The sequence below is a fragment of the Nicotiana tomentosiformis genome, chromosome 1, assembly GCF_000390325.3.
Source record: "Nicotiana tomentosiformis chromosome 1, ASM39032v3, whole genome shotgun sequence".
In the NCBI taxonomy this organism is placed as follows: domain Eukaryota; kingdom Viridiplantae; phylum Streptophyta; class Magnoliopsida; order Solanales; family Solanaceae; genus Nicotiana; species Nicotiana tomentosiformis.
In genome coordinates, this window is record NC_090812.1 from 159,502,943 (window position 1) to 159,526,713 (window position 23,771).

The following is a 23,771-nucleotide window of genomic DNA, read 5'->3' on the forward strand; positions in this document are numbered from 1 at the left end:
CAGGCACTTTAGTTCTCCTGTTTAGATACATAAAGTTACATCTCTATACTTTACAAATCTAGGAAGTAACTACCAACTATTGTCTTAAGATGTTCTAGATGGATGCGAAGGATTCATTTCCACATCCAAAGAGCAAAAGCAATTTAGTTATGTCTCCTAACTATAAATCCAAACATTTAAAAAGATCTTTCCATCCTTGTGTTCCTCAAAAATAAGAAAGCTTAAACATCCATTAGTTTATTGTCTTTAATCTAAAGCCATCAATTTTAAGCAACAAGCTTTCACCCATATTCCTTTGCAAGGTCCCACAACAATGGAAAACATGTCAAAGCAGATCATTAGCTTCCCTATGACAAATAAACAAGGACCACTAATGCCCTCAGCTATAATAACTAAGCCACTAGCCTAGTAAGGCCCATCAAGGCTTACTTTATCGATTTGAAGTGATCACCAAATGACTCGATCAAAATAAAGTGCGCATGAATGGGCATTAGCCCAATCACTCAATGGAGCATACTTTGTTATCTTTCTAACAGCCAAAACCTATACCATAATTGATGCAACTATGATTAGCTCAAAGTAGCGTCCAACAACTTTCCTCCCTCCACGCCTTATCAACAAATATTTAAAAAACATTTTCTTTCTTATCTTGAAATGAATAGAACAATCAGAAGATAGACTAATTCTAAGATTCAAAGTTTGTTTTTGAAAAGTAATATATTCCCTAATGTGTGAAAACACCATGTTTATGTATTTGGAAAAATAGAAAACCTATAACATGATTCTTTACTAAAAGACACCCAATTCTCTATACTAATAGGAACCTCGTGGATGCTCCAAAACTTAACCAAAATTAAAAGATAGGCTCTCAAAATTGTACAAATTCATTTTCTGCGTTTCAAGAGCTCTTGTTCCTCGTCCTTCATGGTAATGTTGTGAAAAGCTTGCTTAAAACGCGTTTACTGCTAGGTGCATAAAAGTTAAGCGCTTTGCCTTGCTCAATCGGTGCTTCAATGCGGCCACCAAAACGCTAAGGCGTACCCCTCCTAGCAAATAGGTACTGTCCAGAGTAGGCACCAATAAATAATAAAAAGTTCACTTAATTGTAATTAATTCTTTTGTCCATGCAATTGTTACTTACGCTAATAATCATTATTCTAGAATTTTAAATTTGTTTTTCTTTTTCTTCTTCATTTGTGCCTTTCTTTATGAAAGCTCGCACTTTATTTGCTTTATGCCCTTGTAGCCCCAACCGACTTATCATTTTTGGGTTGCATTTTGCCCTTGATAACGATACTTCATAGTACACTATTTCAAGCATTGACCGAGTAATCCAAACTAATTTAAGAATTAAACATTGTCTAGCATAGTTAAATAGAGAGGCATGCCAAATAAGTGATTCACATCTCCTCAAGACCATTTGTACATGAAGCACAACTCCATTAGGCAAGAGGATCCCTACTATATTGATTGACATGTTGATAGGCTATAAGTAGGCCATTTGCTATTCCTATAAGAATTGTCATGTATTTTCTTATTCCTTAGTTTTCTCGCTATTAGGATCTCCCCTTTGTTGCCGTAAAGAGGAATACATTTTTTAATGTTATAAGTAATCAAAAATGATCGATTTGGAAAACACGCCTATTTTTTTTCTATAACCTACAATAATAGTTAGGCCTCATTTGTTTGCAGTTGATGGAGGTCTGAATCTTAATCATTCTGATCTTAGACATTAAGTGCGTTTGTTTTTAAAGTTTGAATCTTAATTATTCCGATCTTAATCAATAAGTGTGTTTGTTTTTTTTACTTCACAACCACTTAATGGGTCAGACCCATTAAGTTGATGGAGGTCTGAATCTAATCATTCTGATCTTAGACATTAAGTGCGTTTGTTTTTAAAGTTTGAATCTTAATTATTCCGATCTTAATCAATAAGTGTGTTTGTTTTTTTTACTTCACAACCACTTAATGGGTCTGAATAGGTATGTATGATCAAAATCCATAACAGAGAATTAATTTAATTAAGATACTATCATCCATATTCATTATTAATTGTCGTCACCGCCTACCATTATCAACTACCACCATGACGACGACGCCACCACCACCATACTCAACAACCATCATCACCATCATCCTCAATCATAGCCACCACCATAATCGACTCCCACTACCCGCCATCCGCACCACTCCCACCACTATCATTCTCAACCACAAACACTCATCCACCTCAACTACCACAACTAACCACCCAATCACCGTCAACAATCATAACCGGCACTACCCATCATTATAAACTACCACCACCCACCACCACCTTCCTCAATCACACCCGCCATTATTAACTATCACCACTACCATCCTCAATCATAATCGCCACCACTACTAATCACCACTAGCTACTACCCTGAACCACCACCATCAACCAAACCTACCATCAACCACCGCCTATAGTCGGCATTCACAAGCACCACTGTTAGCCATCACCACCAGCAACTGCTATATTTTAAAAAACATTATATATTTTATTGATAGAATATTAGATTAATTAGCATTTCATTTGAATTTTATGTTTATTAATTTTCAAATAAAGATAAATTTTATATATTCAGATATTAAAAATCAAACAGTCTTAATCATTTAGTATTCAGATCTTAATAGACATCTTAATATTCATATGTGTATTCAGATTTAGATGTCTTAATCTTAATACACATCTTGATATTCAGATGTGTATCCAGATTCAGACGTCTAAATCTGGAATAAAACAAATGAAGGCCTTATTCACTGAAAAAGCTTTCATATCCCCTAATATTCCACTTCCAAATGTCATATTTGAATGAATTATATTTGGTCTATGAAGTATTGCTATCATGTTTTGCAATTCAACTTAATAAGGTAAAGAATTTTATTAATGATGAGGAACCCCTATATACGAGGTGTATACTAAAAGGTAGATAACCTATACCAAATATGGTTCCCTACAAAAGATACCCAAACTTCTAAACACCGGTGACCTGTTGAGCACACCAAGAAGAAACTAGAAATAAGAGGTTATTTTCCAATTTTACATATCATTTTCATCCTTTTTCGTGCTCTTTTATTTCTCTTTCCATATGACATATATAAAGGCTATTAGAGCAACATCTTATGTCCTCGATCTTCTCTTACTCCTTTTAAAAGCCAAATTACGTAAAGCATATGTCTGATATCACCCATTGTATTCCAAATAAATTTAGGACCACGAACCACAATAGCGCAGCCACATAGTAATGTGGCGAGAACGTCTAATCTTCGCTCAAACATCCAGACATGAAGTACCAACTAATATAAGTGATCCTCCTCTTCGTTACATTTTCCATTGTTTGTAACGCAACTCCTACTGTCAACCGTGCAAAGAACCACACCATCCCACACATCCTAGAGAATTAAATAGGTAAGATATTCCAGGTTGACTCCTCTCACACTAACAATCTTTGGTACCATAACTTGTGAACAAGTTGTCCGCACTCTCCCCATCTCCACAAATCTGATATAGAATGTAGTGCATTCTAACTTTTATCATGGATCAGTGTCTCAGTAGAGTCCTGTATGTTATCACTCGTACTTATAAATAGGAGGATACAAAGCCATTTAGAAAGTTTTCCCTTCTTTCATTCTTATCTCATGCGATGGACTGTGAAATAAGAACTAATCTTTGAATGTTTTCATCACAAATAGTGAAGAGAAGATCTTCTCCTGGGGGACTTGATGACGCATTACCCGTGGAAGGCCTAGAGCTCAGGGCGGTGTGCAACCTGCTACTCAATCAGGTCTAAAACTGCTAAGGCTACTAAAGCTAGGCCCCCGACTGCTAGACAGACTGGAGCACCACAAACAGTGGTGACAAAGGCGCATGATGCACCTATTCAAACTAAAGATCGGTTACTATTGTGCACATGCTACTATGGGCATTCAGGCTCCGGCTGCTATCCCTATTGTGCAGCAACCTACACGAGTTATCCATACTGCTATTCAGGTTCCTATGATTACTCCACCCGTGGTGCAATCGGCCCGGGCAGTCTTCTATTGATGCTGATGATAAGGCCACAACGAAGAAGATGAGAGCTTTCTCGAAGCTAAAACCCTCCTAATTTTTACATGTTCCTCTGCTTTGCCATTATAAGTTAGTAAGTAGCCAGCTCAGATTTCCTATTTTTTGTTCATCTTCCACCACATTAACCACTATATAAGTTAGAAAAGAGCATCGAATTTAAATCTTCATCATATTATCCAACTTCAGCAAATTATAGCATCTACTTTAAGTTGATTTGTTGTCTTATACTCTTATTTCCTTTGTGCCAAGCCCATCTTCCCTTGAAGATTCACCATAACCAAGTAGAAACAAGCAGAAGGGCCTCCACAAGAACTAAGTGAGTTTTACTAACAACATTGACAAGGTGGACAATTGATAGATATATATGGGATCACGTATGCATATAAATTGAATTCCTCTAACAACAAGTAGTCGGTTGAGAAGTTTATGCTACAAATAAAACAAAATGGTTTAAGTAATTCTACATAGTTAATTCCTATTTTAATCTAAGGTAAAAGCAGAGAGAAAGAAAATGCAATAAGAGAAAGCAGTTTTGCGATGCTCACCAATGGATTAACATTAGCCAAACCAGTGCCTTCACCTGAGGCAAGAAATATTTCATTCTCAGCTGCCACTTTTACACCTTTCAGGTGATACAAGATCTCCGATAGCCGGAAAAACCAGTGTACCTTTATCTTCCTGGACTTATCTGGGTTTTCCCATATCTTTATGATTTTACCAATGTAAGGAAGTTGACCTTCCTTGTGCATGTATACACAATCATATAGAGCATACTCCACATCATCATAGGTAAAAGATTCATAAAACTGAACCTCCTTCCTCTTACCACCAATACCTCTCTTTCTACCCCAGACAAATTTAACTTCCTCGTCATTTTCTAGGTCCGCTGAAGGCTCTACTTTAACTGCTTCTGCCAAGGCCATAGTTGTCTCCTATCAAGGCCTCTACTTTTTACCACACAGATTAGTCCCTGACGATTCTATAATGACTGTTTCCACCAAGATGCTAATTGTTTTCACCGATTAGCCTGAAATGCAAAGCAAGCAGTATTAAATAACTCTTTATTAGTTATACAGAAATAAAGCCGATAGACACGTTGCATTACAAGCCAAATACATGATACAAGAAGAACTCTACTCACAAATCAAAGAAAGTAAGGAACACCCACAACAAGATACAAAAACAGCTCTACTCAAAATCATCCAATTTTAAACCTAACAATGTCTAATGGGTACTGCTCGGTGCTCTTTTCCGGGAAAAGGGGTTAATAAAAACCCTAAAAAGATATTGTGCAGACAGAAATTCTTGGCGAAAAAAAATGGACATACCAATGTTTGAGGTTTTGGCCAGAAAAAACCCTAAAAGGCGTCTTCTTCAGTTTCATGCAAGCCCTTTGAAGATATCTTCTATTTTTGGAATGATTCACTGGCGTGTTTTGTGATATCAATATCGTCCTTTGTAAACGCTAACCGCCGCCAATTCAAACACTAGCGCTAGGATAGAGCAGACATGAAGGGACGGATGTGAGGGAAAAGAAAGGCAGTGAACTGTGAAGAAAGGCGCACAGCTCTGCCAATGCTCTGCTTATATAGGGGTGAGGGTACATATTTTTTTATTATTGTTTTTGGTATATATTCATACATAGAAAAAATTTCACTTTTTTCGAAATATATATTTATTTATTTTTGAAATAAGTGTTTGGCCATAAAATTTTCAATTTTCACTTGAATATAAATTTTAGAATTTTTCGAAAATTTAAAAACTCTAAGTGGGTGTTTGGACATAAGAATTGTAAAATTCTAAAATAGGGTGAAAATATTTTTCAAGTGAAAATTGTATTTGAAATTTAGAGTTATGTTTGGACATGAATATAATTTTGGGTTGTTTTTGAAATTTTGTGAGTGATTTAAGTGAAAATTTTGAAAAATAACTTTTTGGAGTTTTTAAATTTTTTGAAAATTTCCAAAATGCATCTTCAAGTGAAAATTGGAAATTTTATAAACAAACGCTGATTTCGAAAAAAAAATGAATTTGTTTTGGAAAAAAAGAAAAAATTTCTTATGTCCAAACGGGCTCCAAAATTTCAAAAACAACCCAAAATTATAATCATGTTCAAACACAACTCTAATTTTTAAATACAATTTTCACTTGAAAGTTTTTTCACTTTTTTTTTGGAATTTTACATTTCTTATGTCCAAACGCACACTAAACTATTTTACCCAAACCCCAAAAATTATGTTTTTTCAAGAAATTTTGGCTAAAAGGGGATTTGAATAATCAAAGTGAGAAAAATTAATAATTTAAAAAGTATTGTAAAACTATTAGTAAATGTGGATGTCCACTACTCGCGTCACTTTCACCCATGATGTAAATAACCTTCCACTACTCATCACTATTATAAATTGTAACTCTCACACCTTCATAACCCCTCTCCATGACTTCCCTCATGATCTCAATTGTTAATGTCATGTTTAAGACAATCATTTTGCAAACTTCTATATAATAGTATAAATAGAGACATGAAATGTGAATATGGGACACACTTGAGCACTTGATGATAAAACAAAGTTATCTCTTCTTCTCTAATTCTATTACTTATCTTCTTGTTTTATATTGCTACTTTGATCTATATTTTTTAACACTTTATCAGCACGGAGTTAAGCTCTTTTCGTTGTTCAGGTATATTTGTTCATTATGTTTTTTTTGTTTTATATTTTGAATTTATGATTAGTGTCTTTAATATGCAGTTTTATAATTTCAAACATCTCTAAACATGTGTAAAAGTAAAGAATTTTACGTTTCTTTATTTTACGTTGTTTGCATGATTGACACGTGAAAGTTGTTAATTTTCATGTTAATAGAATGAATTGAGAGAAGAATACTTGTTTTATGATGTTCGACAATTGAAATTGTATTAAAGTTATAAGACATTTTTGTTCTAGTTAACATCAAAGAGATATTAATAATTTGAAAAAATAGTATTCTTTTCTATGGAATTATCACTTTAGTGTATATAGATCACAAATTTGATATTATGTCAATCATTTCTTTACGCTATTATCCAAATAATTTCTAATTATTTGTCTTCTTTGATAGTTTTCATTATGTCGAATTTGTCAAAACTTGAGTTTGTGGCACTTGATATTTCTGGAAAGAATTACCTATCATGGGTTCTCGATGCTGAGATTCACTTAGCCGTTAAAGGCGCGAAGGCCATAATTTTCCTTCGTCATTATCTGGATGAAGGTTTGAAGGTTGAATATTTGACATTGAAAGATCCACTTGAATTGTGGAATGATCTGAAGGAAAGGTATGATCACCTTAAGGCTACAGTATTGCCAAGGGCTTGATATGAGTGGATGCACTTAAGATTGCAAGATTTTGATACTGTAAGTGAGTATAACTCTGTTGTATTTCGAATAACTTCCCAATTAAAATTATGTGGGGATGTTATGAATGATGAAGATTTGTTGGAAAAGACATTTACAATTTTTTATGCCTCAAGTATAGTATTACAATATCAATACCGTGAAACAGGTTTTAAAAAGTATTCTGAACTGATCACATGCCTTCTTATGGGTGAGCAACATAATATCCTTTTGATGAAAAATCATGAAGCCCGTCCTACAGGGTCAGCTTCGATTTCTGAAACGAATATGGTAGCGAGACTTGATAAATCTAGAAAAGACAGAATAATTATCATGGCCATATGAATATACGTGGGTGTGGCTATGGAAAGAGACGATATAATAATCGTCATCGTAGTGGTCATGGCAAACGAGAGAACATATGGGTTCTCAAAATAATCCTTCAAGAGGCAAAAGTGGTAACTATCATCATTGTGGCATGAAAGGTCATTGAAAATTGAATGTCGTGCACCTGAGCATTTTGTGAGGTGTTATCAAAACTCCATCAAAAGAAATACAAATAATGATGGAGTATCTTCTGTTAATGCCCCAGTGGAGTCTCACTTCAAACATAAATGATGATAATGCCGAGAAAAATCTTGCTTTGAATGATGATGATTTTGAAGGCCTCGATGATCTTACTTACTTGGAAGTTGAAGACTTCTTTGGGGATCAAAACTAAAGTTTGATCATTTTACTAGGGAATGCAATTGTTGTTATTTTTATTTTCAGTATTTTTTTTGTCTTGTCCTAAAGTTATTTTTATTTTCAAGTAGTACTTAAGTTATCTTATGTTGTTGTCGATGTTGTTAGTTTTTTTCGTATTTCTCATGGTGTACTTTTATTTTTTTTGAAGAAAATAAAATTCTCCAGTCTTCAATTGGATCAAGATGAGTAATGAAGAGTTATGCTTTTTGGATAGTGCTACAACTTACACAATATTAAAAGAAAAGAAAGTTTTCTCTTATTTGGTTATGAAAAAAGTCTATGTTAATACAATATTTAGTAGTACAAAATTTATTGAGGGTTCTGGAAGACCGTCCTTATTACTATCTGGAGGAACGATATTGACTATTAATAATGCATTGTATTATAATAAGTCTCAAAGAAACTTGTTGAGTTTCAAAGCTATTCGCCAAAATGGCTACCATGTTGAGACCTTTAACGAAGGAAAAAATTGAATATATTTATATTACTACAATAAAAGCGGGGAAAAATATGTGCATGAAAAATTACCCGCATTTTCTTCTAGATTGTACCACACAAATATTGGTATGGTTGAATCACATGTCATAGTAAACAAAAGGTTTACTACTTCTAATAATTTTATCATTAGGCATGACCGGTTGGGCCATCCCGGTTCTAACACGATGCGCAAAATAATAGAGAATTCAAATGGGCACACATTGAAGAACAAGAATATTCTTCAATTTAAGGAATTTTCTTGTGATTTTTGTTCTCAAGGAAAATTGGTTATTAAACCATCATCAGCTAAAGTTAGGATTGAATCCCTTGTATTTTTGGAACGTATACAGGGTGATATATGTGGGCATATACACCCTCCATGTAGACCATTAAAGTATTTTATGGTCTTGATAGACGCATCTACAAGATGGTCACATATGTGCTTTTTGTCAGCTCGCAATATGGCATTTGCGAGATTGTTGGCCCAAATAATAAGGTTAAGAGCAGAAATTCCAGATTATGCAAGTAAGACAATTGGTCTTGATAATGCTAGTGAATTTACATCACAGGCCTTTACTGATTATTGTATGGCCACTAGAATTAAATGTAATGATTTGCCCGATCGTTTTGAGCTCAAGCGCATCGTTCGGAGGTTTAAGGCCTTGAGTAGTTTCACTTCAGGCATTATGACTTGTACGCGTGGCCGGAATTGAATTTTGGGAAATACGGAGTTGATTTAGAAAGAAAATTCTCATTTTGGAAGCTTTAAGTTGGAAGAATTTACTAAGGTGTGATTTTGAGTAAACGACCTCGGAATCGGGATTTGAGGTTCCAACAGGTTCGTATGATAATTTTGGACTTGGGCGTATGTTCGGATCGGATTCTGGATGACTCGGGAGCGTTTCAGCGCCTATTGTGAAAAATGGCATTTTGGAAGAAATTCATAAATTTGGGTTGAAGTGCATTTCAATGTTATCGATGTTCGTTTGGGATTCTGAGTCTGGAATAGCTCCGTATGGTGATCATGGTATTAGGAGCACGTTCGGATATGGATTTGGAGGTCTGTAGGTCATTTTGGAGTCGTTTGGCGAAATTTAGAAATTTGAAGGTTTTTGAGAAGTTTGACCGGAAGTGTACCTTTTGATATCGGGATCGAATTCCGATTCCGGAAGTTGAAATAGGTTCATAATGTCGAATGTGACTTGTGTGCAAAATTTGAGACCAATTGGACGTAATTTGATAGGTTTCAGTATCAAATATAAAAGTTTGAAGTTCTAAAGTTCATTAAGCTTAAATTGGGATGCGATTCATGAATTCGACGTTGTTTGATGTGATTTAAGGATTCGAGCAAGTTCGTGTTATGTTTTTAGACTTGTATGGGTGTTTGGTTTGGAGCCCTGGGGCTCGGGTGAGTTTCGGAGTAGCTTCGGAGTGTTTTGTAAAGAAGTTGGATTGATGGTTCTGGTGTGATCGCATTTGCGATGTAATGGTTGCAAATGCGAACATCGCATTTGCGAGGACGGGTTCGCAATTGTGAAGGGTGGGAATTTTCTGAGGGGTTCGCATTTGCGAACAATTTGTCGTTTTTGCGGATCTGTCCCCTTCGCATTTGCGAAGATCTTGGTCGCAAATGCGACCTTGGCAGGGGTAGCTTGGCTTCGCATTTGCGATGCATTTGTCCCAAATGCGACCATTATATATGGATTTAGACATGAAAATTGGTAGAAATTTGGGATTTGGAAGAAAAAACTAGAATTTGGTGTTTTTGGATTTTGATCACGAATTTGGGCATGGGAATTGGAAGTTGAGGATCAAGGTTGTCATTTGGTGTTGGCAAGAATATCATGAGCTCGGATGAGCAAGAAAGGATTCAGATGGTTAGAGTAAGCTGGTATTGTCTTGGGCGTCACCTGAGATTTGTGTCCTGTGTAAGAAGCTTTGCGTACTGATTGCGAATTCTTTATTTGCTTGACAGTATTTGTGTGGCCGGTGGTATGGATATGCAGACTTGTTGCCTGGTGCATAAGGATGTGGGGGCGTGTCCCACGGGAAGATTGTAGAAGTATGACATATAGTTACTTGATTGATTGAAGATTGAAACCAAGTATGGAGATTATGGTACCATCACTAATGTGAGAGTTTAAGCATGGAAGGCGCTCTATTCATTTGGTACTGAGCTGTGGATGTTTGTTCCAGATTTGACGATTGTTCTTGTGTGTCATGGGAAACAGGGTTATTATGGATCCTTGAAAGGTTATTAGCCTAGTACGGTGCGATCAGGATCGGCTTGAGGTCCGTGGATGGATCTAAATATGAATATGGGCTCTATATCAGGTCGAATGGGTTCATTTCAGCATAACGTTATTTATGGAGGAGTATTCGGGCCTTGGATGTTACTTCTGTCGTTAGCTATTCCGTATAATCTCTATTGTGCCATGTGCGTTGTGAGGCGGTTTGATTATTCGCGCTCGTATTGAGATCCCGTGTAACTTATGGTGTTGTGAGAGTAGGATAGATCTCAAGATGAAGGTCATTTATTACACCTTAGTTGTGCTTGAGTTTCGTAGCGTATGGCACTATCCGTCTCCCCCGGATTTGTATTATGCACATTGCGTGCTTGTGGTTGATATTCGGGTATTTCGTAAGTATAAGAATTTTGGCTTGATGGGTACTTCCCTATTTATTGTCATGTGCGGATCGGGTGGCACGCCACCACGGGTATATTATTGGATCGGGTGGCACGCCGCCACGAGTACGTTGTTTGGATCGGGTGGCACGCTGCCACATATATCATGGTTGGATAGGGTTGTACGCCGCAACGATATCATGTGTGGATCGGGTTGCACGTCACAACAGTGTGATGCTGAGTACAGTTCCCTATACCTATTCTTGTGTGTTTTTCTTCTCATTTTATGAGGAAGGTTCATAACATCTTTTCGGTTGTTTAATTAGTCATGTGGGTTGAGCAGTTCTTTCCAGAGTTCATTTTTCCTTATGTATCACACGCGAGTTTGTAGATTGTTGGCACATGGTGGCATCATATGAGACATTTGGTTGTGCTTGTGGTGGCTTATTGCCGAGACAACTTATACTGGGTGAGACGAGATTATTAGACCTGGGATCAGTGCGATCGGATTATATGAGGCATATTAAAAAGCAAACATCGTTATTTGGTTCATAATGGGGTAATGGTCCTTGTCAAGAGAAGAGACTCAATGATTTGTCGACTCGAAAGTTGGTTATGAATTTCTACACATCCTTTCTGTTATGGCAGTATTGAGATAATTGAAACGAGACTTATATGCTTCGTGAGAGGCGTGTGGGCATCAGATTCATGGGATTTCGACTATCATTGTCAGAAGATATTATTATGGTCATGTAAGTTACACTATGCATGGTATGAATTCAATAAAGGTATGCAATCATGTATTGGTGCATCGTGTAGTGATGGATACGGTATTCATATATTGGAAACAAACCGGGTAGAGGATTTCAAATATTGGAATTTGGCTCTAAGGCTTATTTGAAAAAAGAAAAAAAAGGAGGATTTTCAGGTTTGCTCGAGCTAATGTGCTCAACTGGGTTGTGGTAGCACAGGTAGGTGCACAAGGTATTAAATAATGATTTCGGACAACTCCAGAGCAGTTCTTAGCACGTTCGAGGACGAACGTATGTTTAAGTGGGAGAGAATGTAACGACCTGACCAGTCGTTTTGAGCTCCAACGCGTCGTTCGGCGGTTTGAAACCTTGAGTAGTTTCACTTCTGGTATTATGACTTGTACGTGTGGTCAGAATTGAATTTCGGGAAATCCAGAGTTGATTTAGAAAGAAAATTCTCATTTCGGAAGCTTTAAGTTGGAAGAATTTACTAAGGTGTGATTTTGAGTAAATGACCTCGGAATCGGGATTTGAAGGTTTTAACAAGTTCGTATGATAATTTTGGACTTAGGCGTATGTGTGGATCGCGTTTTGGATGACCCGGGAGCATTTCGGCACCTATTGTGGAAGTTGGCATTTTGGAAGAAATTCATAAATTTGGGTTGAAGTGCATTTCAATGTTATCGATGACCGTTTGGGATTCCGAGTCTAGGAATAGCTCCGTATGATGATCTTGGTATTGGAAGCGCATCCGGATGTGAATTTGGAGGTCCGTAGAGCCATTTTGGAGTCGTTTGGCGAAAGTTAGAAATTTGAAAGTTTTTGAGAAGTTTGACCGGAAGTAAACCTTTTGATATCGGGGTGGGATTTCGATTTCGGAAGTTGGAGTAGGTTCGTAAGGTCAAATTGACTTGTGTGCAAAATTTAAGGTCAATCGAACGTGATTTGATAGGTTTCGGCATCGAATGTAGAAGTTTAAAGTTCTAAAGTTCATTAAGCTTGAATTGAGGTGCAATTCATGAATTCGACATTGTTTGATGTGATTTAAGGCCTCGAGCAAGTTCATGTTATATTTTTAGACTTGTGTGGGTGTTTGGTTTGGAACCCCGGGGGCTCGGGTGAGTTTCGGAGTAGCTTCAGAGTATTTTGTGAAGAAGTTGGATTGCTTGTTCTGGTGTGATCGCATTTGCGATGTAATGGTCGCAAATGCGAACATCGCATTTGTGAGGACGGGTTCGCAATTGCGAAGGGTGGGAATTTTCTGAGGGGTTCACATTTGCGAACAATTTGTTGCTTTTGCGGATCTGTCCCCTTCGCATTTGCGAAGATCTTGGTCGCAAATGCGACCTTGGCAGGGGCAGCTTGGCTTCATATTTGCGATGCATTTGTCGCAAATGCGATCATTATATATGGATTTAGACATGAAAATTGGTAGAAATTTGGGATTTGGAAGAAAAATCTAGAAATTAGTGTTTTTGTATTTTGACCACGTATTTGGGTATGGAATTGAGAATAAATTATATATTTGAGTTCGTGGGATTATGGGTAAAGTTGGTCTTTAATTTAAATTTCTTAAATCATATCGAAACTTGGTAAATGAACTTTAAAAGGTTAAACTTCATTCTTCTTAACCGTAAATGAGAATTTGTATTTTTCTTGAATAGTTGCCCTTAATAAATCTTGAATTGGTTGTTTTAAATTGTATTTTCTCTTTTGTGGAGCGGGCCGAACGCATCGACAAGTCAAAATAGATGCATTTATGGTTTGCGTCGTTCGACTCTTGGCAGTGCACAATTTAAATATTTATGTTGGATCGGGTCGTACGACCTGAGCATGATATATCTTTGGAATTGATAATAATTGATATTGCTTTCCTTGGCCCGAGGTCCAAAAATTTTAAATGACAATTTTTTTTTGGAAATTTCTTATTAACAAAAGAATTGTTTACTTATTTTATGATATTGACCTTACCGTCTTTCTACGTAATCCATGCTTAATTATATCATTGATATTTTATTTATAGCTCATAGTAAGTGTCGAAGTCGACTCCTCGTCACTACTTCTTCGAGGTTAGGCGGGATACTGGATACGCATTGATTTACGTACTCATACTAGACTTGCTGCACATTTTTGTGCAGGTACATATATGTTTAGTGGCCTTGTGGGCGCAAAGGCACGGTTATTGCGGGGAATTAGGTGAGCTGCATTCTATACTACGATCCTCAACCAGTAGAGTCTCCTTCAGAGTATTTATATTTGTCCTGTCCAAATTTGTATTCCGGACAGATGTTGTATTTTATTTTACATTCCTAGTTGAGGTTCATGCACTTGTGACGCCGGGCTTTGGGGTGGTTATGGGTTGTCATGTATTGAAATTGTTAAAAATATTATTATTTATTTTATAAATTCCATCTTTTACTATTTAATTGAAAGAAATATGATTTCAGAAATATTAAAATGAGAACCAAATTAAGTATTTATTTTTAGCTTGCATGACATCGGTGTCCGGCGCCATCACGGCCTTTAATGGATTTGGGGTCGTGACATAAAAGTTAAGCATGTGGTTGCTCATGTTTATACTCATAATGGTCTAGTAGAATCGTTGATTAAACGCCTCCAATTAATAGCTAGACCATTTCTAATGAGAACAAAACATCCCCTTTCAGTATGGGGACATGCTATTTTGCATGCAACATTATTTGGGCGCATAAGGCCAACCAGTTATCATGAAGTTTCGCCATTACAATTGGTTTTTGGTCAGGAGCCAAATATTTCCCATCTAAGAATTTTTGAATGTGCAGTATATATTCCAATTTCTCCACCACAACGCACAAAGATGAGTCCTCAAAGAAGGTTGAGAGTATATGTTTGTTATGAATCTCCTTCTATTATTAAATATATGGAGCCCGTGACAGGAGATTTGTTTACAACAGATTTGCTAATTATCATTTTGATGAATCAGTTTTCCCAATATTAGGGGGAGAAAATAAACAAATGGAAAAAGAGATAGATTGGAATGTATTATCTTTATCTCATTTAGATCCTCATGAAAATCAATATGAGCATGAAGTTCAAAAGATCATGTAGATGCAAAATGTTGCAAATCAACTGCCATATGCATTTACTAACCTTCCACGGGTTACTAAATCGCATATTCCAGCTGTAAATGCTCTAATTCGAGTTGATGTCCTAGTTGGACAATATGATAATGCAAATGAGTCTAGGGCACTCCTTAAACGTGGTAGACCAATCGGTTCCAAGGATAAAAATTCCCGAAAAATGAAAGGAGCAAATGATCAAGTTGATAGTAACGTAGAGTCAATTGATCAAGAAGAGCATAAAGATATAACAATTGATAAGACCTCACGGGAGGTTCAAGTACCTGGAAATGATGAAAATGAAGAGATCTCAATAAGTTATGTCTCTATGGAAAAAAATGTGGAACCAAAATAATATTGTTGTTGACAACAGTTTTGCATATCATGTTGCAGCTGAAGTAATGCAACAAGATAAGGATCTTGAGCCAAAATCTGTCGAAGAATGTAGATAGAGAAATGATTGTCCAAAATAAAAAAACTCAATTCAAGTGGACTTGACTTCACTCGAAAAATGTGAAGTTTTTGGACCAATAGTTCGAACGCCTGAAGGTGTCAAGTAAGTGGGGTACAAATGGATTTTTGTGCAAAAACGAAATGAGAAAAGTGAAGTCGTAAGATATAAAGCACGACTTGTGGCACAAGGGTTTTCGCAAAGGCCTAGCATTGATTATATGGAGACATATTCTCATGTGGTAGATGACATTACCTCCAGGTATCTAATAAATCTAGTAGTCCATGAAAAGCTTGATATGCGGTTGATGGATGTTGTCACAACCTACTTATATGGCTCATTGGACAATGAAATTTTTATGAAAATCCCTAAAGGATTTATAGTTCATGAAGCACATAAAAGTTTAAGGGAATCTTGTTGAATAAATTTTCAGAAATCCTTATACGTATTGAAGCAAACAAGGAGGAGGTGGTACAATCACCTTAGCCAGTATTTGCTAAAGGAATGGTACAAAAATGACCTTATTTGCCTATGTGTCTTTATTAAGAAGTCTAAATCTGAATTTATCATCATAGTTGTGATGTTGATGACTTGAATATCATTGGCATTTCTAAAGACCTTCCAAAGGTTGTAGAGTGTTTGAAGAAAGAATTTGAAATGAAAGATCTTTGTAAGATAAATTTTTGTCTTGGCCTACTGTAACAAATGAATTTTTTGTCCATCACTCAACATACACTGAAAAGGTTTTAAAACGATTTTACATGGATAATACACATCCATTGAGTACCCCAGTGGTTGTGAGATTGCTCGACATAAATAAAAATCCATTTAGGCCTCAAGAAAATAATGAAGAACTCGTTGGTGATGAAACTCCATATCTTAGTACAATTGGGGCACTGATTTATCTTGCCAACAATACCCGACCAGATATTGCTTTTGCAGTAAGCTTATTAGCAAGATTTAGCTCCTCCTCAACAAGAAGACATTAGAATTATGTTAAGCATGTATTTAGATATCTTCGGGGAACTATAGATATGTGATCGGTTTATTCTAATGAATTCAAGTCAGAAATGATTGGCCATGCCGATGCAGCTTATTTGTTTGATCCACATAAAGTCCGATGTCAAACATGCTATTTGTTTACATATGGAGGTACAACTATATCATGACGTTCAATGAAACAAACAATAACTGCCACATTTTCAAATCATGCTAAGATAATAGCCATTCATGAAGCTAGTCGAGAATGTATTTGGTTGAGATCAATGACTCTGCATATTCAGGAAATGTGTGGTTTTCTTATGAATAAAGATAATCCAACTACGCTATATGAAGACAATGTTGCTTGCATTGCTCAACTAAAAAGAGGATACATCAAAAGAGACAGAACAAAGCATATCTTACCAAAACAAAAATTCACGCATTCTGAACAACTAATTTTTACCTCACCCAAGTTCTATACAATCACAACCCAAAATCTAGTAAGGTCGTGATGTCTCCGGACACCACTGTCAGGCAAGCCAACAATAATTACTTAATTTGATTCTCATCTTAATATTTTAGAAATCATATTTTTCTTCAATTAAACAGTAAAAGATGGAATATACAGTGTAAATAATAATATTTACAACAATTTCAATACAGTGCAACCCATAATCGCCCCAAAACCCGATGTCACAAGTGCATGAGCATCAACTAGGAATATAAAATAAAATACACCGTCCGTCTGGAATACAAATTGGACAGGAAAAATATAAATACTCCGAGGGAGACTCTACTGGCTGCGGGTCGTACTATGGAATGCAACTCACCTAAGTCTCTGCATGCCTACACGCCTCTGCTCTCATAAGGCCGCTAAATATAAATGCACCTGCACAAAAAAATGTGCAACAAATGTAGTATGAGTACATAAATCAACGCGTACCCAGTAAGTATCTTGTCTAACCTTGAAGAAGTAGTGACGATGGGTCGACTCCGACACTCACTATGGGCTATCATTAACATGCCGGTATTATAATTAAACAAGAATTATTTGAAACCGTTGAAGGCTCAATAATTAAGAAGTAAATAAGCATATCCTTTATTATTTAGGAAATCTCCATTTCTGGTTTCGTCATTTAATAATTTATATCTCAAGCCAATGAAGCAATATCAATTATTATTAGTTCCGAAGATCTATCATACGCAAGTCATACCGAGGACGTACGGGCCGATCCAATATATAAATGTAAATTGTGCACTGCCGAGGGTCGAACAACGCGAACCATAGATGCATCTATTAACCTGCCTAGGCGAACGACCCGCTCCCATGAAAGTAGTGGAATTTTACCCCGCTCGCGGAAATGTATTTGCGAAGCGGTTGCACAAAGATTTATCAAATTATTATTATTATAATATTCTTCAATTCTTTTCAAAAATATAGAATTCACATTAAAACTTTCGAGTCCCAAAATCCTCAATTTCAACTCTTTTCAAGGCACTTAATAAGCATACTCGATCTCAATTCCTTTCAAGGCAAACAATAAACAAAATCAAATAACGGTATCAACAAAGCATGGTGTAAACCTAGAACTACCCGGACATAGGCATAACTAGTAGCTACATACGGACTCTTGTCACTTCGTGCGTACGTAGCCCCCACAAGTAAGAGTACACATAAAATCAATTCACCTATGAGGTTAATTTCCTCTTACCAAGTTAGAAAGGAGACTTACCTCGCTCCGAAATTCTATAACCGGCTCCAAAGCCTTTTCAACAACTCAAACCAATGCCCATCGCTCCAAAACTAGTCAATAAAGGTGCAAATCCATAAATATATACTCTAATACTTATAATAATTCAATTTACAACAAATTTCCAATTCCGCTCGAAAAGTCGATAAAATCACCCTTAGGCCCATGTGCCTGGATTTCGAAGATAAACTTTACCTATAACACCACGAACTCAAATATATAATTTATTACAAATTTCATGTCCAATTTCGTGGTCAAAATCCAAAAATACCAATATCTAGATTTTTCTTCAAAATCCCAAATTTCCACAAATTTTCAAGTCTAAATCCTTATATAATCAAAGTATTTAACTTGAAAGAGGTGGGAATCACTTACCTTGGCATAGATGACGAAAATCTCCCTTCCAAGAGCTCCAAACATCGCCCAACCAAATGAAAAATGGAGGAAAAATGGCCAAATCCCGTCTTTAAAACTTCATTGCCCAGGTCGCCCTTCTTCGCGATCGCGGAAAGACCTTCGCGATCGCGGAAAGACCTTCGCGATCGCGGAAAGACCATCGCGATCACTAAGGCCAAAGAAACACTGCCTCCAAATTTCCTCTTCGCGTTCGCGAAGGCCAGCTTCCCAGACCCCTCGAGTTCAGGTTCACGTTCCCTTCTACGTGTTCACGTAGGCCAAATGGCATTAGGCCCATCTCCCCCTTTCTTCTTCTCGTTCGTGTCGCCTTGGCCGCGTTTGCGAAGGCTTGCCCAGCTCTTGCCGTGCGTTCGCGTCCACTTGCTCGCGTTTGCGAAGGCCAACCCAACATCGTCACAAATTTCCTCTACGCGAAAGCGGGGCTTCCTTCGTGTTCGCGAAGGACACGGGACACTAGCAACAACAGTCCAAAATAACCCGAAATGATCCGAAACCATCCTGAAACACACCCGAGGCCCTGTCCAAATCGCACAAACCAGTCCCATAACACAACGCAGACCTGCTTGAGGTATCAAGTCACATCAAAATCATGAATCGCACCCCAATTCAAATTTAATGAAATTTAGAACTTCAAACTTCTACATTTGATGCCGAAACCCACCAAATCATGTCCGATTGACCTCAAAATTTGCACACAAGTCACATTCAACATTACGGACCTACTCCAACTCTCGGAATTGTAGTCTGACCACGATATTAAAAAGTCCACTGCCAGTCAAAATTCTCATAAACCTTCAGATTTCTAATTTCGTCAAATGACGTACGAACCTCCGAATCCACTTCCGGACGCGCTCCCCAATACCAGAATCATCATATGGAGTTATTCCTAGACTCGGAATCCCAAACGGAAATCGATAACATTGAAATACACTTCAACCCAAATTTATAAAATTCTTCCAAAATTCCAACTTCTACAATAGGCGCCAAAACACTCTCGGGTCATCCAAAACCCGATGCGGACATACGCCCAAGTCCAATATCATCATACGAACCTATTGGAACCTTCAAATACCAGTTCCGAGGTCGTTTACTTAAAAATCACACTTTAGTCAATTCCTCCAACTTAAGGCTTATGAAATTAGAATTCTCTTTCCAAATCAACTCCGAACTTCCCGAAATTCAATTCCGACCACGCGTACACGTCATAATACCCGAAGTGAAGCTGCTCATGGCCTCAAACCGTCGACCGACGTGTTAGAGCTCAAAACGACCGGTCGGGTCATTACATTCTCTCTCACTTGAACATACGTTCGTCCTCGAACGTGCTAAGAACTGCTCTGGAGTTTGTCTGAAATCACTGTTTTACACCTCGTGCACCTACTCGTGCCTCCACGACCCCGTTGAGCTCATCCGCTCGAGAAAACCTGGAAATTTGCTCGACCACGCATACAAGTCATAATACCCGAAGTGAAGCTGGTCATGGCCTCAAACCGTCGAACGACGCGTTAGATCTCAAAACGACCGGTCGGGTCATTACATTCTCTCCCACTTAAACATACGTTCGTCCTCGAACGTGCTAAGAACTGCTCTGGAGTTTGTCTGAAATCACTGTTTTACACCTCGTGCCTCCACGACCCCGTTGAGCTCATCCGCTCGAGCAAACCTGGAAATCCTCTCTTTTATCTAGTTAAATAAGCCTTAGAGCCAAATTCCAACATTTGAAATTCTTTACCAGGTCTGCTTCCAACCTATGAACACCGTATCCATCATTACACGATGTACCAATACATGATTGTATACTCTCACTGAATTCACACCATGCACCGCATTATTCACATGCCCTTATTGACATCCCCTGACAACAATAGCCTAAATCCTCGAATCTGATGCCCACAACACACCTCATGAAGCATAGAAGTCCTGTTTCAACTCTTGCAATACTGCCACGACAGAAGAGATGTGTAGAAACTCATAACCACCTGCCGAATCACAATTCGTGAAGTCTCTCCTCCTGACAAGAACACTTACCTCATTCTAGACTGAATATCGATATTTACTCTTTAATGTGGCTCATATAAACCTGATCGCACTGATCCCAAGTCCAATAATCTTGTCTCACCCAGTACAAGCTACTCAGGCAATAAGCCACCTCATACGTTGCCAAAAGTCTCATATGATGCCACAATATGTCAACAAGCTACAAACTCGAATGTGATACATAAGGAAATGAACTCTGGAAAGAATTTCTCAACCCACGTAACTAATTTAAACAACTGAAAATATATTATGGACCTTCCTCAGAAAAATGAGAAGCAAAACACATAATAGAAGATATGGGATACTGTACTCAACTTCACACCATTGCGGCGTGCAACCCGATCCAACCATGATACCGTTGTGGCGTGCAACCCGATCCAACCTTGATTCCGTTGCGGCGTGCAACTCGATCCAACCATGATACCCATGTCGGCGTTCCTCCCGATCCAAACAACGTACCCTTGGCGGCGTGCCACCAAGTCCAACCATATACTCGTGGCGACGTGCCACCCGATCCACATATGATAATAAATAGGGAAGTACCCATCAAGCCAAAATGTTTATACCTACGAAATACCTGAATGTCAACCATAAGAACGCCAAGTGCACAATACCATCCCTGGGGAGTCCGATCCTGCTCATATAACACCACAAACTATACGTGATCTCAATACGAGTGCGAATAATCAAACTGCCTCACAACCCACATGGCACAATAGAGACTACACGGAAAGGCCGACAATTGAAATATCATCCAAGGTCCGAAGACCCATCCGAAACAAAGCTATGTTGAAATGAACATATCCGGCCTGATATAGATCCCGCATTCACATTTTGATCCATCCACGAACCTCGAGCCGATTTTGATCGTACCGCACCAGACTAATAACCTTTCAAGGATCCCCAATAACCCTTTTCCCCCCGACAGACAAGAACAACCATCAAATCTGGAACAAACTTCCATAGTCCGCAACCAAATGAACCGAGCACCCTTCATGCATAAATTCTCACATTAGCGATAGTACCATAATCTCCATACTTGGTTTTAAATCTTTAATCAATCAAGTGACTACATGTCACACTTATACCATCATCCCGTGGGATACACTCCTACGACCTTCTGCACCAGGTAACAAGTCTGCACACCCATGCCACCGGCCATACAAATGTTGTAAAGCAAATCGGAAATCCGCAAATTAGAACACAAAGCCCCTTACACAAGACACCATTCTCAGGTGACGCTAAAGAAAATACCAGCTTACTTTAAACATTTGAATTCTTTCCTGCTTATTCGAGCTCGTGACATTCTTGCCAACCCCGAACCGCAACTTTGATCCTCAACTTCCAATTTCCATGCCGCCTACTGCATCTAATCACGACAATACGCGAGAGTATAAGAATTCCATCTTAACTCCTGAACCACTAATAGGATGCACACTTCATCATGTATGAACCTTTCACTTAACTCATTTAAGGAGAACCATAGTAACATATGACCAAATTCACATAACCGTAGAAATTACAATCCCCTAGTAGTGGTCTAAACTGCCATAACTCTTCCGGGATCCATCCATACATAACAGGACATAATACTCGAATGCCTCCAAATAAAATTGATCACGGCAGCCGTCAAGCCTCGCACGTACCGCCACAAATCACGTGCATAACTTAACACGCTGAAGGAGCTGATTGTTGCCACCACCATGCCAATTCAACCATTGCTAACCAATCCGACTTCTCTTATTCTACCCTGGACTTGCCTTAGGAATAATAGTAGCTCCATTTTAAATATAACGAGCCCAAATACGCACTCATCTGGAGTGACCTCATTTCTCGATACCACGTTGTCTCAAAACCCACAAACCATCTCATACCCTCCTTGTGCGCATATATACATCTTCAACTGGTACACCCATTATGATATTTCTCCCATTTCTCCAGTGGTACACCGCAAACTGATGATAACATAGAATACTCCAGGCCCCCTTTTCGTAATCCGCTGCAATGCTCGATACAACCATACTACAAACTCGAAATCCTTAGGCACCACACTTTACATTTTTGAATCCACTAGGACCATTGTTCAGAGTCACCCACCCTGACTTGTTCCCAATTATGATCAAACTCCACGGACCTACTAGCTCACGAACACCTTCTCAAAGAAAAACTCTGCTGACTCACTTTCCTTGTACATCACCTCAACACGAAGCATAAACTCTGAGTTTTCCCAAAGCCTGAACATGAATCGATAAGGCCAAATATAGCACACATTCCCCAAATCCTTTGCTCGAATTACAACTGATGTTTTGTTTTCTTTCCTTAGTCGTAATAACTCACCAATATGCCGATAACCAGAAACCTCTCAAGTAGACAACCATGCAATCCAATCGTAGATGACAGGGCTCTCCCACTTAGCTTGAAGCTACAATTTCATAACCTTGGAACCTACCTAAATTCCTTCTTCTTCATTGACATGACCTCGCACAATCGACTCGCCAAATTCCTCGAAATCTTCCTGTTAACCATTTCATGAACACTATGAATCACTATCCACATTTATATATTCTACCTCTTATCGGATAGCCAGTAAAATTCTTTGTAGAAGCTTCATCGAGACCATGCAACCACTAACATGTTCATAGGAGATATCCCACTTGTGGAAATTCCATGCCGACCTCTTTATATTAAGAAACTCCCTCTTGTCGTATCCAACCTTTCTCAGTAGTAGCCAATGTTCCAAATTAGTACGTAGTCCTAGTAACTGTCCACCATGAATCCCAAATCACTCTAAACTTTCTCAAGCCGTGTAGTCATCCTACCAAAGAACCCATATACTGCTCTCCCACTCTCCCACTTTGGTCAAACTCACTCCTTTAAGCAACTACTCGACTCCTGTTTCTCACACTTGGCCTTCTGGAAGTTTATCCACTACCACACACCTCCCTCATGTCCTTTCTCATCCTTCGCTGC

General features: G+C 38.0%; 1 protein-coding gene across 3 annotated transcripts in view; it reads right to left on the reverse strand.

Moving 5' to 3' along the window:
* The window catches only part of LOC104091933 (protein ANTI-SILENCING 1), a 29,367-nt gene extending 23,711 nt beyond the window's left edge, over nt 1-5,656 (reverse strand). For all 3 annotated transcript variants that reach the window (XM_033655006.2, XM_018769381.3, XM_018769385.3), the window contains exons 1-2: nt 5,425-5,656; nt 4,642-5,123 (exon numbers count right to left, since the gene is read on the reverse strand). In XM_033655006.2, coding sequence (XP_033510897.1) covers nt 4,642-5,019 — 378 coding nt within the window. In that variant the 5' untranslated portion in view covers nt 5,020-5,123; nt 5,425-5,656. The remainder of the gene's footprint in view (nt 1-4,641; nt 5,124-5,424) is intronic.
* Nucleotides 5,657-23,771: the final 18,115 nt, after the last annotated feature.